The sequence below is a fragment of the Chiloscyllium punctatum genome, chromosome 19, assembly GCF_047496795.1.
Source record: "Chiloscyllium punctatum isolate Juve2018m chromosome 19, sChiPun1.3, whole genome shotgun sequence".
Taxonomy (NCBI): domain Eukaryota; kingdom Metazoa; phylum Chordata; class Chondrichthyes; order Orectolobiformes; family Hemiscylliidae; genus Chiloscyllium; species Chiloscyllium punctatum.
Genome location: NC_092757.1, coordinates 43,804,705 through 43,823,538, shown reverse-complemented (window position 1 = coordinate 43,823,538; position 18,834 = coordinate 43,804,705). Strand labels below are relative to the sequence as shown.

The following is an 18,834-nucleotide window of genomic DNA, read 5'->3' as shown; positions in this document are numbered from 1 at the left end:
GGTTGGCTGATGGAGAAGCTCAAGATTCTGGGAGGCATTGAAAACGGTGAGAGAAGCAATGCAGAAAATTGGTTGAACTCTGCCAACTACAGTGGGCATCCTCACTAGTGCAAAAGAAAACTTTGGAAGCTCTGGTGTGAAAGGAACAATTATTAGAACAAATAAGACAGTGACAGAATGAGAGAATGTTCACTCAGGATGTGGGGAAGAGGTAGTCAAGGTATCTGCAGGCCTTGTGTTTATAATGAAAGGTTTTTGATAGCTTACTGCTAGAAAAGGAGACAGAAATTGAAGAGAAGGGATGGACCAAGTGAAAAAGCGAGAGAAAATTGAAAACTGGATGCGATATTGAAGAAGTTTTCCCATTCAGGGCACGAGCAGGACAAACAACAATGTCATAAATGTACTGGAAGAGTTGAAGGAGCTGCTTGAATAGGACTGGAACAAAGAACATTTTATAAAAAGACAGGCATTTCTAAGGCCCAGAAGGGTACCCATAGCAATACCTTTTATTTGGAGGAAGTGAGGAATTAAAAGGAGAAACTTGGTAAAGTTGTACAGGCAGGAGGGTGGGAGTGGATGGTACTGGTTGAACCTCTTAAGGAAAAAGCAGAGAATCCTCAGATTCCTTAGGAATGGGGCTGTAGAAAGGTTGAACGTTCATGAAAAGGAAACAGTTACAACCAGAAAACTATAAAATATTAAGAGGACACGAGGTAACAGAATTGTCACTGATGTAGGTTGCAAAAGACTATATAAACAGAAAAGAATGGAGCTGAAAGCGTGTTGCTGGAAAAGCACAGCAGGTCAGGCAGCATCCAAGGAGAAGAATCGACGTTTCAGGCATCAGCCCTTCTTCAGGAATGGAGTCAAGACTAGAAGAAATAAGGCATGAATAGGTTGAAATAATGAGTTGACTGGGGTGTCTTGGGAAATGTATTGATCTTGGGAAGTAAAAGCAAGTTGCATGGGAGTGCGGAAACAGCAAATGGGAAGCCATAGACTGAAGAATAATGTAGGAAATTAGGACAATGACTTTCTAGAAACAAACACTTGATGTTTAATGGCATGATCTGGGAGGTTTGAGAGAGATAGGAAGAGGCATTGGGAGTTTGGAGTCGAGATTAGAGTCGTGCTGGAAAAGCACAGCAAATCAGGCAGCATCAGAGGAGCAGGAAAATCAATGTTTCGGACAAAAGCCCTTCATCAATATTTCGAGAAACATCGATTTTCCTGATCCTCGGATGCTGCCTGACCTGCTGCGCTTTTCCAACACCACTCTAATATTGACTCTAACCTCCAGCATCAGCAGTACCCACCTCTGCCTGCTGGGAGTTTGGAGTCAGCACCTTTGCAAGGTATGGTTCAGAAAACAGCATTCCCTTGTCAGCAGGTCTAATACCCATGAACTTGTTCTGTCAGTCTGACAGAAGGTCAGAGAAAGACAGGTTAGAGTTCTTGAGGGCAAAGTAACTGAGACATTTGATCTCATATCAACAGTTCTCAATGAGGTGAGTGAAACAGAGTATGAGGCCAGAGGGAAGGGTCCTGGTGGAAAAAAGGGAGAAATATTTATGTTGGCAGAAACAAAAAGTTTCAAGGTAACTAACAAAAACGTTATAGGAGGGAAACAGTTTTTTTAAAAATACTTAGTAAGTTATGATAATATGGAATGCAGTAACTTTCATAAGGAATTGGATACTTAAGGGAAAGAGCAGGAAAGTGAGGCAAACTGGAAAGCCAGTGCAGTTATGGATAGTATAGCTTCCTTCTGTGCTACAAAATTCTATGAATTGACAAGTGCAATGTGCATAGGGACTTCACAAAAGGATAAAGTGGTCTTTCCATCTTTCTCTCACACCCACCTTCTCAGCATGGATGCCATGCACATTCATGGTACCCATGACTCATCATTGACTCAAGCCTCAACCCACCAAGTATGAAAGTGAAGTGTGACAACTACAACAGATGCCTCTTGTAAATGAATTGATTTATTGGTCTTCCTTAATTTAATACATCACAGGGCTATGATGACCACTACACACTTTCACTAAAGAATCTGTTCTTCAGGATGGTGGAGAAAGGACATCCAATATATCTGCCACCTTCATGTTATGGGTTCACGTAAAATCTTACAAAATGTGACCTCTACATAAAAGATCACAGTATGCTCTAAAGACCTCAGTGCAATGTTCCTGTAACAGTGTCAATACTCAATTCCTTATTTTGTGCAATTGCAGTTACATAAACCAACATAGAATCAAGCTTAACTTTGTATTTTTAAACATTAAGACTACAACAGAACCAAACCTGAAAAACAACTGTACAAATCCATGTGCATAGTACATGGACTATATACAAACATTATATATACAGTGAATCACAGACATATTGCTGCAGATATTCCTATGGCTCTGAGTTCAAACAGCAGTAGCTCTTTTCCAAAAATCAAATGTGAAGCCTTACTCAAAGGGTAGATACAGAAACACACAAAATAGCAGCAGAGCCTGAGGGAGATCAACGCCTATCTGCTTCTCTCGAACTTTGGAATTTAACCCATTGGAACAAAGCGAATTCTTTTTTTTTTTGAAAGGGACATCAAGGCCATTGTTTTTAAATGCACCCTTCTCTTTTGAATTTTTTTAATATACAAAAGCAATGTTTCTCTTCTCAATTTCTTTTTGTCTTTTCAGTGAACATTACCTACTCCTGAGGGGCAGCTAATGCAAATTCTCACCTTGTGAAAGGAAGGCAAAGACCAATGTTATCTGCGACAAGTCCTTCTTCACACAGTCCGCTATATCACTTATTAATAAGACTGCCACAGCAACTAAAATTGGCAGTCAGTCAATCAGTACACTCTTTCTCTGGATCTCAGGGAGACAGAGTATCTGCACTATCAGTTCAGATTAATGACGGTTGCAGCTTATATTAACTGCGGTTTGCAACATCAAGCAGCTCAATCACATCTTTAAGACAATGTAACGCCACAAGATTCTGAACGCCCTGAAATTCAACAGGCACCTTGAATCAGGGCATCAATGCATTGTCTTCTGACTAGAGGTACTACTCAAACACTAGACAATTTGAGATTGGATTGACTATTTCTTTTAGTGACAATTTATCCTTTGATATCAATTACAGTAAACAAAGATCAGTTGTGTTTAACTGGCAGACCAACACATATTAATAGAAAATATACTATTGATCAGGACTTTTGATAACAAAAATCTGAAGACGCCAGATATAGGAAAGCCAAATCCACAAGAGAGAAGCAAATGGTCGACCCAATAAACAATCAATAGATCACAGTCTGTAGATGCTGATCTCCAGAAGGCACTACTAAAAGGTTAATAGATGATTATCCCATACCCATAGAAGAGCATGTCTATTTTAGCATATAGCAACATTGGCATAACTGCCACAATATGTACTAAGTTACCAATTATCCCTACTGTAGGAAAGGATTAAAATAGCTTCAAGACAAGGTCGGAAGAATTCACAGCCAGTAAAACCGCAATTATAGCATCGATAATACAAGCATAGACCACAAAGATCACCCAGCAGCTCCCATTCATTTTAAGTTCTTTTTAAAAAAAATGCTGTGTGGTCAAATGGCCAACTTGGAAGAGATTCAAAGCATAATGAAGCCACAATACCAAGCTTAGAAAACTCTCAATAAAATATGTCAAATATAAACTGACTAGATGAGTTTGAAAGAATGTAATTAAGGAGATGGCACAACCCACCAGTACCATTGAAACTTCTGAATCGATTGTTACATTTCTATAATTTCAGCTAGCAGTTTTCATATTTCAAAGATCTCCGCCAGGGTTGTGCGCTTTATTCGGTGGATAAATAACCAGCACAGGATTTGTCACATGTCAAGTGATATTTAAGGTGAAGGATCACAGATCTCTTGCATGATCCATTTTGTTGATTTCAGACATACTCCACGAGACATTTAAAAACTCACTGCGCTCTTCTGCCCAAGCTCTGCAGGTTGTTCACAGCATAACGATTCTGTAGTGACACTTAAATCAATTATTAATAAATCTAACAGTGGTTGAAACTCAATGAAATCCAAATAGATTGCCCACAAATCAGGTCGGTAAAACACCTTTGGATCAGAATAGTCCATGGCATAGAGGCCAAATAGTCACTATGCATTTTTATTTGAAGAAGTGTAAGTGTAGTGGCGGCCATGCTGATATACTATGAAGATTCTACAACTGGTCTGTTTCTCAGTACAGTGGATTATTAGGCACTGTAATGGCTGCCATTCAGACTTGAAAGAGAGTTCGATTCTGGAAACATGTTCCAGCAGGCACCTAGTGCAGAAAACCACCCTTTTGTCAAAATTGCACCCTGCATTTGGGTTTGAAAATTCAAGAATTTTCTTGTATAGAAATTACAATTTTGGGGAAAAGGGTATGAGCCTCTCACATCATTCACACATAACAATGCATTTTACTCAAACTTATGACTGGGCAAAAAATAAAAATAAAATTAGCTTTTGTAATTAACGAATTAACTTTTTAGTAAATGGTACTTAGACCAATACATTAAAGCATTTGTTTGACAAAAGTTTAAATAAAAAACACCTTAGAGCAGACCAAGTTTCCATGAATCGCTCAAGGCATCAAATTGTTCAAGAAAACTAGATGGTTATCTTCAGTGTTTAATGGCCAAACAAAAAGAGGTGAAGATACTTGCAATGGAATGGAGACTAATGCAAGATGTAGAGTTCTTAAAATCTCAAGATATTTTACAAAGCCTCCAGAGATTGTAAAAAGCGAGTACGGGTAAAGTGTAATTTTTCCAAACTACAGGACGGAATAGATCACCCAATATTTCAACTGCTTGAATTCCTTGACTGTGGTAATCTGCATAGATCAAAAGTCACCTCTGACAGGATGCCCCAACAGAGTTTTGCAGGATTCAGGGTTGCCACCCTTTGAGGTGTGTCAGCTTGGAGCTCGGAGTCAACGAGGTAAGATTTCTCTTCATTCTTTGCTCTCAGTCACTACTGATAATAGCACAGTGATGTCATCTGGCTTTCCACCTACAAAAGAAATTGCATTTAAATGTTGAATTACCAACGGTGGTAAATGGTCTGACTGAAGAGTCTCAGATGTCACAGGGTTTCAGTGGGTGCTCCAGTTTCCTCCCACAGTCTAAAGATATACAGGTTAGGTGGAGTGGCCATGCTAAATTACCCAGTGGTGTCCAGGAATGTGTAGGCTAGGTGGATTAGCCATGATTAAATGCAGGATTAGGGTCTAGGTAGGTTGCTCTTTGGCAGGTCAGTGCAGACTCAATGTGTTGAATGGCCCTTAACTGCACTGTAGGGATTCTATGATCTGCACGAAGACACATTTGTATCTCAAATTAGAGCACAGCCATTTCAGTTCATTGTGTTAAAATACTGCATATTCTATTTCAGATCCACAAAGGCTGATGCCACATTTTCCAGCTCTTTCCCAGTGCTCTTTCCTCCTTCCAGAGGGGAACATCTCAAAATAAAACAAACTTCAGACCAAAAGGAAGTCAGACCCCAATGACCATACAAAGTGTGTTGGCTCACACTGCCATGTGAAACAGCAAATAATTTATGTTTACAATATTAGTTTTTTTTTCCCAGGTTTTAGATTGTTCAGAATTGTGGATCAAAATTTGGGCGAGAAGTCAGTCCTCAAACCACACACTACTGTCCCACCATGATTTCATGGTAAAGATAAACTGGGGGAGCTATGGGATAGAGTAAAAATGTGACATCCTAGCCACAGACCTAAAATATAAACACGCATCAAAACCATGAGGCAGCAGGAATATATAAAGATAAGCAGTTCCAGCACTTTAGCTTAGAGATTTAATTATATTTGACACGCGTTTTTCATTCTAGTTTACATTGTTGTTCACTAGAGAGGGTATGATATTGAAGAATACAGCAGAAATGCAAGTCATTCTTCACTTGTAACCTTCATCTGCACAGGACCAGAGATCCATGCAATTTAACACACAGTGTAAAATGAGTAAAATAATTAAACCATCATGCAATCTCAGATCAAAAACAATACTTTACCTTGGACATTGAGTCCATTTTCACAGGCATGCTGTGCGAAGGGAGACATATAGTTTGGGTCATATGCCAACTGTTGTGCCCGTTTAGCTAAGCTTTTCACGGTTTCATTCAAGCTTTGGTAACTTGAGTCCTGTAACAAAATGTTACCATAAAGTTCAATACAACTTCAGCTCCTGTACATAAATGGTAAAAAAACTGCATGCTTTTCTTTTTCATTTCGTTTCCTAAATTATAAATTCCTAGGCCTTAATTTATTACAGGCTAGAGTCTTACTCATTTTAAACTTGAAATTTTATTTTCATAAAATCCATTGCATTTTGACAGAAATGTTCAAAGCCATCAGGTGTCACACAGAACTGAATGTTCATTTTGGGCAGGAAACAGCAGCCAAAATAAACAAAATAAAAAACTTCAGTCCAAAAAGAAGTCAGACCCCAGTCCTGATCTAAAATACTGGATAAAAACAGTCACTTATTGATCAGAAACATTTTAATCAACTGAAAATGGTTCTGGGTTCAAGTCCCACTCCAAGATTGAGAACAAAAATCAAGATTAATGCAACAGTGCAGTAATGAGTGTGTTAAACTGAAGCCTTGTCTTCTGCCCAGGTGGAAGTAAAAAAATTCCATTACAGCCTTTCGAAAACATGAGGAGGAGAGTTTCCTCCAGTGTTCTGGCTAAATATGTATCTTTCAATCGACATCATATTGCTACGTTTGGGAGTTGGTGTGTGCAATTAGCTACCACATTTCCGATAGGTCATGTTGCATGAGTACTTTAGTAGCTATAAAGCGTTTTGAGACATCCAGTGGTTATGAAGGGCAATTTAAAGGCACGTTTATCTTTATTTGGTCATCTAAATATCACCGGGTCCTCCGTAATTGTAGAATCCCTACAGTTTGGAAGCAGGCCATTCGACCCATTCTGTACACACAGACCGCCCAAAGAACATCCCACCAAAACCTATTAAACTCACCCTATCCCTGTAACCCTACATTATTGATGGCTAATGCACCGAGCCTGTATATCCCTGGACACCATGGGCAAATTAGCATAGCCAATCCACCTTACCTGCACATCTTTGGACTGTGGGAGGGGAAAAGGGGGCAACCCCATGCAGACACTGAGAACGTGCAAACTCCACAGCAAGAAAAAATAGCTGGCGACTTTAAGTGAAAGAACCTTACAGACATGCACTTGTACACAAAGATCAGTCATGGAGAATCTGACAAATATGGTCTTACTGCAACTATTCTGCAACTGGTGAGACCATTATCTGGAGTATGCAGAGCTGCTTTGGTCTCCTTTTCTAGAGAATCTCTAACAGCCTATCCAAGACACTCGCCAGTCTGAGAGAGAAAGAATTGCCTCTTCAGATCCTTTTGTACCTCTCCCCTCCCACCTTAAACCTATGCCGTGTATTTTTCGAGCTGTCGGCCATCTAACTTATCTATGCCTCTCGTGATTTTATAAATCTCTATAAAGGCCATCTATCTCCTAAGCTCCAGGGAAAATAGTCCCAGTCTATCCAACCTCTTCTTATAACTAAAAACATCCTGTCCAGTAGCATCCTAATAAATGTTTGAGCTATTTTCGAGTTTAATAATATCTTTACTATAGAACGGTAACCAAAACTGCACACAGTACTCCAAATGCGGCCTCACCAACATCATGTACAGCTGTAACAAGATGTTCCAACTCCTATACTCAATACTTATCTACAATGCATCACCTACAAACTTAGAAATGATGCCCTCAGTTCCTTTGACCAGTTAGTTGTGGTCCCTGTGGAACCCCAAGCTGCCATGCTCAGAAAGACCCCTTTTTCTCTAACCTCTGCCTGTCAGCCAACCCTCTATCTGTCCTGTACCCTTAACACCATGGGCTCAGCAGCCTCCTGTGCACACTCCGTCAATGGTCTTCTGGAAATCCAAATAGATCACATTCACTGACTGCCTTCTTCAAATTACTCTAACAGATTCGTCAGTCATGGCCTCCTCTTGACGAAGCCACGCTAACTCGGTTCTATTTTACCACGCACTTCTAATTACTCCACAATTTCATCTTTAACAACAGACTCTAAAATCAAGCTCACCAGCCTACAGTTTCCTGTCTTCTGCCTCCCTCCCTTCTTAAATAGTGGTGTTACGTCAGACGTTTTCCAATCCTCTGGGACCCTCCTGACTTCAGTGATTCCTGAAAGACTCAACATTATATAGCCCTTTGAACCTACCTGCCATTCAAGACGACACAAATTTCCCAGAAATACTAGAGAACCAAGTATTAATGAGGAAGAAAAAAGAAAATTAGCAACAGTTTTTTTTAAATGTAAAAAAGGAAATAATGCTGGAAACATTAATGCGATTAAAAACGGATAAACCTCAAGATCCTGATAATCTAGATCCCAGAGTAATAATGGAAATAGCTATAGAAATATAGTGGATGAATTAGTTTGCAACATCCAAAATTATGTAGATTCTGGATTGGAGGATGGCAAATGTAACTCCACTTTTTAAAAAGAGAGAGGAGCAAGAAAATAGGGAATTAAAATGTTGTTAGCCTACCATCAGTAGTAGAGAAAAAGCTAGATTCTATTCTAAAGAATTTAGTAACAGGGCTCTTAGAAAACATCAGTGGGATTAGACAAAAATCAACAGATTTCTGAAGGGAAATTATGTTTGACTAACCTATTGGAGTTTTCTTTTGAGGAAATAACTCGTAGAGTACACAAGAGAGAATCAGTGGATGTAGCATTTTTGGATTTTCAGAAAGATTTTGATAAAGCCGAACACAAGAGGTTAGTGTGCAAAATTAAAGCAGATGAGATTTTTCAAAGATATATTATCATGTTTGAGAATTGGTTACCAGATAAATGAAATGTTTTTGGAGTGGAAGGTGGTGACCACTGGTGTAAGAGTTTGGGCCACAGCTATTCACAACATAGATTAAATGTTTGGAGGAGGAAATCAAATATAATATTTCCAAATTTGTTGAGGATACAAAACTAGGTGAGATTGAGAGGGGCGAGGAGGATATAGAAAGGTATCAAGGCAACTCAGATGAGTGAGTGGACAAGTAATTGGCACAGTCTGAAGTTATCCGCTGTGGCAAGGAAGACAGAATGATGGAATATTACTTTTTTGAGTGGTGATAAATTGGAAAATATTAATATACAAAAAGACCTGATTGCATTAGTCTCTGGAAGTAGGCAGGAACAGGCAGCAAGCAATTTGCGTACTGGCCTTTATTGCAAGAGAATTTGAGCACAAGAAAAAGGATGTCTTAACTAGAGTGGTGGGCCTTGAATGAAACCATACCCAGAGTAGTATTTTGGTCTTCTTACCTTAAAAAACAGCATCATTGACTGAATGCAATGAAGTAACACCTGAATGATCACTGAGATGGCAGGAGAGAGATTGGGTCAACTAGACCCATCTTCACTGGGAGTAGGAAGAATGAGAAGAGAACTCACAAACAAATACAAATCTGAAAGGGCTGAACAGACTATATACAAGTACCCTGGCTATGTACAGGCTGGTCAGATGGGCTGATCAGTAGCAAACTGAATTCAATCTGGATAAATGTAAGGTGATACACTTGGTCAGACAAATAAGGCAATGCAGCACAGGTTGAACAGAAGGACCAGTGAAGCACTGAGGATCAAAGGGGTTGAGGTATTAGGAGAGATGGATAAAATGTTTAAGAAAGCATAAGCAAGGTACAGTTTAAGAACAAGGTAGCTATGCTGGAACTGTATAAACATTTAGTTCGGTCACAGCTGGAGTATATGTGCAGTTCTGGAATCCACATTATGGGAGAGACGTTACTGCACTGGAGAGAGTGTAGAGGAGATTTGCTAGGATGCTGCCTGGGCTGAAGAGTTTCAGTTATGAAGAGAGGTTCAGACACATTGGGGTTGTCTTCCTTAGAAAAAAGGAGATTGAGAGGGGACACAATTGAGACGTTTAAATTGAGGGGCATAGAGAGGGAAAAAAAAAACTTTTCTCCTTGATAGAGGAATCCATGGCCAGAGGCCATAGATTTAAGGGGCAGAAGGTTGAGAGAAGATGTGAGGAAAAACCTTTTTGCCCAAGGGGAGGTAGGAATCTGGAACTCATTTCCTGTAAGGGTGATAGAGGTAGAACAACTCATTGCATTTATGAAGCGTTTAGAAGTGCATTTGCAATGCCAAGGCTATGGGTCAAGTGCTGTAAAGTGAGATTAGAATAGTTAGGTGGTTGTTTTTGAGCTGTAGATCTCTAGGTTTCCAGTACAGTCACTGTTGGTCTTCTCCATCGGCTCCACATTCCTAAGCACTGCAGGGTACTGGGATACCTGAAGGTTCGAGGAAGTAGCTCACCAACAACTTATCCAGGGCAATAAAAAGCTGGCCTAGCCAGCAACACCCATTTGACATGGACAAATTTATCAAAAGAAAATTGCCGTATCCCTTGATTCTCTGATATATCAAAACTCTATTGCAGCTTTAAACATATTAACAAAGAAGGATCCACAGACCTTCTAGGATTGAGAATTCTAAAGATCCACACGGTGAAATAGCTCCTCAACTCAGTCCTAAATGATTAAGTCTTTAGCTTAAGACTGGGCCCCTAGGTGCCAGATTCCTCAGCCAGGGGATACAGTCTCTCAGCATCTATTCTGACATAGACCTTCAGTACTTATGTTTCAATAAGATTACCTCATTCATCTAAATTCCAGAAAATATAGACCAATTTACCCAATCTTTCACAGTCATACAGCATGGAAACAGACCTTTCATTCCAAACAGTCCACGACAAACATAATCCTGAACTAAACTCATCCTACCTACCTGCGCTTGGCCCATATCCCTCCAAACCATTCTTATTCATTTACTTCTCCAAATATCTTTTAAGATTGTAATTGTACTCATATCCACTACTTCCTCGGGAAGTTCACTGCACATGTGAACCACCCTCTGTGTAAAAGAATTTGCCCCTCATGTCTTTTTTTCAAAATCTCCCTCCTTTCACCTTAATGTGCCCCCCTTGTCTTCCACCCTAGGGAAAAGACAACTACTATTAACTCTACCTATACCTTTCATTAGTTTATAAACTTCTTTCAGCTTACCTCTCACGCTCCAGTGAAAGGAGTCCTAGCCTTTCTTTATAACTCAAACCTTCTATGCTGGCAAATCTCTTCTGAATCCTCTCCACCACAATAATATCCTTCCTATAACTGGGCACTATTTCACAGGGGCCTCACCAATGCCCTGTACAACCTCAACATTACTTCCTAACTTCGATACTTAAAAGAACTGAGCAATGAAGACAAGTGTGCCTTTTTAGCCACCTCATTTATACGTGATGAAAACCTCAAAGAATTATGCACCTACACCCCTAGGTCCCTCTGTTCTACAACAGTACCCAAGACCCTACAATTAAAATGTGTAACCATTACTCTTCTTTGTAGTACCAAAATGCAATATCTCTTAGGAAAACTCTTATCCCCAAAGACAATGCAGTGAACTGCAATGCCTCCAAACAAAGTATGCTATTTTTGAGATCTGGAGACCAGATCTGGAACTATGAACAATACTGCACACACACTTTAATTAGGAAGCAGAGCTGTTGATAATGGGAATGGTAAAACAGAAGATGGAACTGAAGAAATATGCATGATGAGATGTAGATGCTGTGAACATGCATCTCCTTTCAATACACAATTTAATCCTGTCTCTTTTACTTCACTATTTGCCAGGGTGTGCAAGCCCATGAGCCACTGGAAGAACAACTATGCAATGAAGATGCACTACCACTTAAGCTCACTCTTCCAGCTCAGATATTGAAACTATTCAGACTGCACACAAGCCAGGATTGACAGGAGCATGTGATGATAAGCCTGGCATTAATGCGCCAGGTTCAGGATGAAGGAACTACTTGAGCCAGCTCACTTGAGGATGAGTTTACACATGTTTGTTCCAGAGAATTTTGATCATGAGTGCCAAGGTACCACAAAATGCCACAGAACACAGACGTCCAATTCCAACTTGGGTACAGGACTTCTCTCACAGCTTGGACTCCATCCCTTCCAATATGGATGGAATATTCACCTTAGTCAGCACAAATTCACCATGATGAAGCTTCTCTTGACAAATCTGACAGTTTCATAATCAGGCATATTAACACCATACAGGCCAAGTGCCAGGAAAGTAGCTATTTTTCCTGTTTTGCTAATCAACTCACTTGGTGATGTTAATACATACCTCTGGAATCGGTGGAAACCTAGAATAGTCCAGGCCCTTCAGTCTCTATGTTGTGCCAACCTTTTATCATAATCTAAGATCAAACTAGCCTACATATCGTTCATTTTACTATCATCCATGTGCATATCGAAGAGTTGTTTAGATGTCCATTATGTATCTGAATCTACCACCACCACTGGCAGTGCACTTCACACACCCACCAATTTGTGTGTAAAGAATCAACCTCTGACATCTCCCCTAAACCTTCCTCCAATCATCTTAAAATTATGCCCCTAGTCACAGCCATTTCTGCCCTTTGGAAAAAGTCTGACAATTCACTATCTATGCCTCGCATCATCTTGTACACCTCTCACCCTTCTTCGCTCCAATGAGAAAAGTCTTAGCTCCCTCAATCTTTCGTCATAAGACACGTCTTCTAGTCCAAGCAACATCCAGGTAAACCTCCTCTGCAGCCTCACTAAAGCTTCCTTCCTATGACAAGATGACCAGAACTGAACACAATATTCCAAGTGTGGTCTAACCAGAGCTCTATAGACCTGCAGCATAACCTCGTGGCTCTTAAACTCAATCCCCCTGTTAATGGAAGCCAACACACCATATGCCTTCTTAATAACCCTATCAACTTGTGTGGAAACTTTGAGGGATCTATGGACATGGACCCAAGATCCATCTGTTCCTCCACACTGCCAATAATACTGCCTTTAAGCCTGTATTCTGCATTCAAATTCAACCTTGCAAAGTGAATGACTTCATATTTTTCCAGGATGAACTCCATCTGCCACTTCTTAGCCCAGCTCTGCATCCAGTCAATGTCCCATTGCAACCTACAACAGCCTTCCATACTATCCACAACTCCACCAAACTTTGTGTCATCAGCAAACTTACTAACCTACCATTCCGTTTCCTCATCCACGTCACTTCTAAAAATCACAAAGAGCAGACGTCCCAGAACTGGTGAATACGTTCCATCTACTACCACCTTCTGTCTTCTATGGGCCAGCCAATTCTGTATCCAGACAGACAAATTTTCCTGTATCCCATGCCTCCTTACTTTCTGAATAAGCCTGCCATGGGGAAACTTATCAATCACCTTGCAAAAATCCATGTACACCACAACCACCGCTCTACCTTCATCAATGTGTTTTTCACATCCTCAAAGAATTCAGTAAGGTTTATGAGGCATGACCTGTTCCTCACAAAGCCATGCTGCATATCTCTAATCAAGCTATGCTTTTCTAAATAATCATAAATCCGGTCTCTCAGAATCCTCGCCAATACTTTGCCCACCACCAATATAAGACTGACTGGTCTGTAATTCCCAGGGTTATCCCTATTCCCTTTCTTGAACAAGGGAATAACATTTGCCACCCTCCAATCATCCAGTACTACTCCAGTGGACAGTGAGGACACAAAGATCATTGCCAAATGTACAGCAATCTCTTCCCTCACTTCCTGTAGTAACCTTGGGTAGATCCCATCTGGCCTTGCAATTTTTTTCATCACATCTTCCTTTCTAACATCAACCAGTCAAGCATATCAGTTTGTTTTGCGCTTTCCTCACAAACGACAAGCTCCATCTCAGTAGTCGAAAGTGAGGGCTGCAGATGCCGGAGATTAGAGTCAAGATTAGAGTGGTGCTGGAAATGCACAGCAGGTCAGGCAGCATCAGAGCTGGAAAACTGACGTTTAGGGCAGGAGCCCTTCACAATGAACGGAGGGCTCCTGCCCAAAATGTCGATTTCCCTGCTCCTCAGATGCTGCCTGACCTGCTGTGCTTTTCCAGCACCACTCTAATCTTGATTCCATCTCAGTAGTGAGTAACGAAACAAAGTATTCATTAAGGACGCACCCCCCCATCCCGCCCCCAACCCCCACCTCCTCCAAATCCAGGCACAAGTACCCTCCACTGACCCTGATCAACCCTACCCTCACTCTGGCCATGTTCTTGTTGCTCACTTAATTGTAGTATGCCTTATGGTTTTGCCTAATCCTACCCAGGGGGACTTGAACACGGGTCTTTAAATCCAGAGGTAGGGACATACAACTGCACCACAAGAGCCCATATGGAAAATCAGCCATTGCTATTCATTGCCATTTCAGTCAGATTAAGTTCTGCAGGGAACAAATTGGAACTAGAAAAGTCAAAGAACAGGTTGTGATCTCTCCATGAAATTGGCCTGTTCCCTGTGGCATTCCTTGTTTTCTGAATGACGAATGATCTGAAATGATAAGCTGTCAAGTACACATGCATAAAGATAACACAGCTTAGATGTTTTCCTATGTAAAACAACCCATGCAGAAGAAATTGCTAGTAGACAGGCAGGAGGCTGGAAGAACACAGCAAGCCAGGCAGGCCCTGGCAGCTGAATGTTCCAGGATACAAATGCTACAGGAAGGATAGAGAGAGGTAAGAGGAGGGGGAGTGGCATTTTTGATAAGGGATAGCATTACAGCTGTGCTGAGGGATAATATTCCTGGAAATACATACAGGGAAATTATTTGGGTGGAACTGAGAAATAAGAAAGGGATGATCACCTTATCGGGATTGTATTATAGACCCTCTAATAGTCAGAGGGAAATTGAGAAACAAACTTGTAAGGAGATCTCAATTATCTGTAAGAATAATAAGGTAGTTATGGTAGGGGATTTTAACTTTCCAAGCATAGACTGGGACTGCCATAGTGTTAAAGGTTTAGATGGAGAGGAATTTCTTAAGTGTGTACAAGACAATTTTCTGATTCAGTATGTGGATGTACCTACGAGAGAAGGTGCAAAACTTGACCAGCTCTTGGGAAATAAGGCAGGGCAGGTGACTGAGGTGTCAGTAGGGGTGAACTTTGGGACCAGCGACCATAATTCTATTCGTTTCAAAATAGTGATGGAAAAGGACAGACCAGATCTAAAAGTTGAAGTTCTAAATTGGAGAAAGGCCAATTTTAATGGTATTAGGCAAGTACTTTCAAAAGCTGATTGGAGGCAGATGTTCGCAGGTAAAGGAACGGCTGGAAAATGGGAAGCCTTCAGAAATGAGATAATGAGAATCCAGAGAAAGTACATTCCTGTCAGGGTGAAAGGGAAGGCTGGTAGGTATGGGGAATGCTAGATGAGTAAAGAAATTGAGGGTTTGGTTAAGAAAAAGAAGGAAGCATATGTCAGGTACAGACAGGATAGATCGAGTGAATCCTTAGAAGAGTATCAAGGAAGTAGGAGTATACTTGAGAGGGAAATCAGGAGGGCAAAAAGGGGACATAAGATAGCGTTAGCAAATAGAATTAAGGAGAATCCAAAAGGGTTTTTATAAATATATTAAGGACAAAAGGGTAACTAGGGAGAGAATAGGGCGCCTCAAAGATCAGCAAGGCGGCCTTTGTGTGGAGCCACAGAAAATGGGGGAGACACTAAATGAATATTTTGCATCAGTATTTACTGTGGAAAAGGATATGGAAGATATAGACTGTATAGAAATAGATGGTGACATCTTGCAAAATGCCCAGATTACAGGGGAGGAAGTGCTGGATGTCTTGAAACGGTTAAAGGTGGATAAATCCCCAGGACCTGATCAGGTGCACCCGAGAACGCTGTGGGAAGCTAAAGAAGTGATTGCTGGAACTCTTGCTGAGATACTTGCATCATCGATAGTCACAAGTGAAGTGCTGGAAGACTGGAAGTTGGCTAAATGTGGTGCCACCGAAGGGCCTGTTTCCACACTGTAATGTAACCTAATCTAAAAATCTAATCTAATCTAATTACTGTTTAAGAAGGCCGGTAAAGACAAGCCAAGGAACTATAGACCGGTGAGCCTGACCTCAGCGGTGGGCAAGTTGTTGGAGGGAATCCTGAGGGACAGGATGTACATGTATTTGGAAAGTCAAGGACTGATTTGGGATAGTCAACATGGCTGTGTGTGGGAAATCATGTCTCACAAACTTGATTGCGTTTTTTTGAAGAAATAACAAAGACGATTGATGAGGGCAGAGCAGATGATGTGATCCATATGGACTTTAGTAAGGCGTTTGACAAGGTTCTCCATGGGAGACTGGTTAGCAAGGTTAGATCTAACGGAATACAGGGAGAACTAGCCATTTGGATACAGAACTGGCTCAAACGTAGAAGACAGAGGGTGGTGGTGGAGGAGGGTTGTTTTTCAGACTGGAGGCCTGTGACCAGTGGAGTGCCACAAGGATTGGTGCTGGGCCCTCTACTTTTTGTCATTTACAAAAATGATTTGGATGCGAGCATAAGGGGTACAGTTAGTAAGTTTGCAGATGACACCAAAATTGGAGATGTAGTGAACAGCGAAGAGGGTTACTTCAGATTACAACAGGATCTGGACCAGATGTGCCAATGGGCTGAGAAGTGGCAGATGGAGTTTAATTCAGATAAATGCGAGGTGCTGCATTTTGGGAAAGCAAATCTTAGCAGGACGTATACACTTAATGGTAAGGTCCTAGGGAGTGTTGCTAAACAAAGAGACCTTGGAGTGCAGGTTCATAGCTCCTTGAAAGTGGAGTCCCAAGTAGATAGGATAGTTAAGGCGGCGTTTGGTATGCTTTCCTTTATTGGTCAGAGTATTGAGTACAGGAGTTGAGGGGTCATGTTGCGGCTGTACAGGGCATTGGTTAGGCCATTGTTGGAATATTGGGTGCAATTTTGGTCTCCTTCCTATCGGAAAGGTGTTGTGAAACTTGAAAGGATTCAGAAAAGATTTACAAGGATTTTGCCAGGGTTGGAGGATTTGAGCTGTAGGGAGAGGTGAACAGGCTGGGGCTGTTTTCCCTGGAGCGTCGGAGGCTGAGGGGTGACCTTATAGAGGTCTACAAGATTATGAGGATCATGGATAGGATAAATAGACAAAGTCTTTTTCCTGCGGTCGGGGAGTCCAGAACTAGAGGGCATAGGTTTAAAGTGAGAGGGGAAAGATATAAAAGACACCTAAGGGGCAACTTTTTCACGCAGAGGGTAGTAAGTATATGGAATGAGCTGCCAGAGGAAGTAGTGGAGGCTGGTACAATTGTAACATTTATGAGGCATTTGGATGGGTATATGAATAAGGAGGGTTTGGAGGGATATGGGCCAGGTGCTGGCAGGTGGGACTAGATTGGGTTGGGATATCTGGTCGGCATGGACAGGTTGGACCGAAGGGTCTGTTTCCATGCTGCACATTTCTATGACTCTATAAGCTCTTCATCACATTTTCCAGCACCATACTTTTTGACTCTGATCTCCAGCATCTGCAGTCATCACTTTCTCCACAAATGGGATTTATGCTCACCAGAAATGAGAGCCATGATGACAGCCTGCAAAAGAATGTGGTAATCAGTTTTAAAAATAGTTAAAATTGCACAGGCATCCCTCCATCTCTGTGGTCATAGAATAAGAATAATCTGCAATTTTACAAATCCATCTCAAGCACAGTGAAATCACTTTAAGACATGCATTTTGTGTAGGCAGAAACATCAGGTGTTCTAAGGTCAGTGCAGTTAATGAACAATGCTAGATTATCAGTCAGTCATTCATGCCACATTCAAATGGAAAGTTCCCATCTTGAAATTATTTGAAAAAAATCTTGAGTTTGAATACACAAGTGCCCAGTCAATTTAAAGTTCAAAAGTCTTTGGTGACACAAGTCACCTGTCAGTTTAAAATTCAACAGTCTTCACCACACTGAAGTCATAAGGTTTGTTTTGAGAACACAGAGACCAGTCCCTATGAAAGGCAGCTCTGAAAGCAACCTAACAGCTGTAAAAAAACAAATCAAAAGGATTCTAGTTCAAAAGATTGTTGCAAAATTTAGTCTCACACAGCATGTTGAGAAATACAACAGACTCTGGGAATATCATTCCTGACTATCTTCCACTCTCTATACGTCGATATTTGACAAGATATAAGTGTTTAAAGTCTGGATTTAACAGCAAGAATGTTGAGCAGGATTGTTATGGGTACAAAAATAATGAATAAACCACATCTCCCTGTAATCACTCAAATCAGCACCTCAGACAACAAATCTAAGAGAACAATCCGAATACAATAATTAGTTTGAGGTTCAATGAGAGATTCGGGGCACTCAATTCTAGTGTTGCAGGAAGGGACAAGTTGGCATAAACTATTAGAGAGCTGTGAATTAACTGACTGCAGAGCAGAATACTGTACCTTCAATTTTCGCAACTGTTGCAAGATCATGTAGTCTGACATGTTGTCAAAGAGCCCATCTGTTGCCGTAAGAATGATATCACCCACTTCTACATTGAACATGGAACCTTCTGCTGCTTCAGGGCTGCAGTATACAAAAAAAAATCATGAGCACTGTGGATGAGTAGAGATATTTCGGGGCTCAAATATATAAAACACACCAAAAACTAGCAGACTGTGACCCCAGCTATTCATAATACACATTAATGATTTGTACGAAGGAACTGAATGCAATATCTCCAAATTTGCAGATGACACGAAGCTGGATGGCAACATGAAGAGGATGCTAAGAGGTTGCTGGGTGAGTTGGACAGGC

General features: G+C 40.9%; 1 protein-coding gene across 1 annotated transcript in view; it reads right to left on the bottom strand.

Moving 5' to 3' along the window:
* Positions 1 to 1,971: 1,971 nt before the first annotated feature.
* The window catches only part of LOC140491298 (protein phosphatase PTC7 homolog), a 104,416-nt gene continuing 87,553 nt past the window's right edge, over positions 1,972 to 18,834 (bottom strand). The window contains exons 4-6 of the mRNA XM_072589290.1: positions 18,480 to 18,603; positions 6,086 to 6,215; positions 1,972 to 5,065 (exon numbers count right to left, since the gene is read on the bottom strand). Of these exons, the coding sequence (XP_072445391.1) occupies positions 5,007 to 5,065; positions 6,086 to 6,215; positions 18,480 to 18,603 (313 nt within the window). The 3' untranslated portion in view covers positions 1,972 to 5,006. The remainder of the gene's footprint in view (positions 5,066 to 6,085; positions 6,216 to 18,479; positions 18,604 to 18,834) is intronic.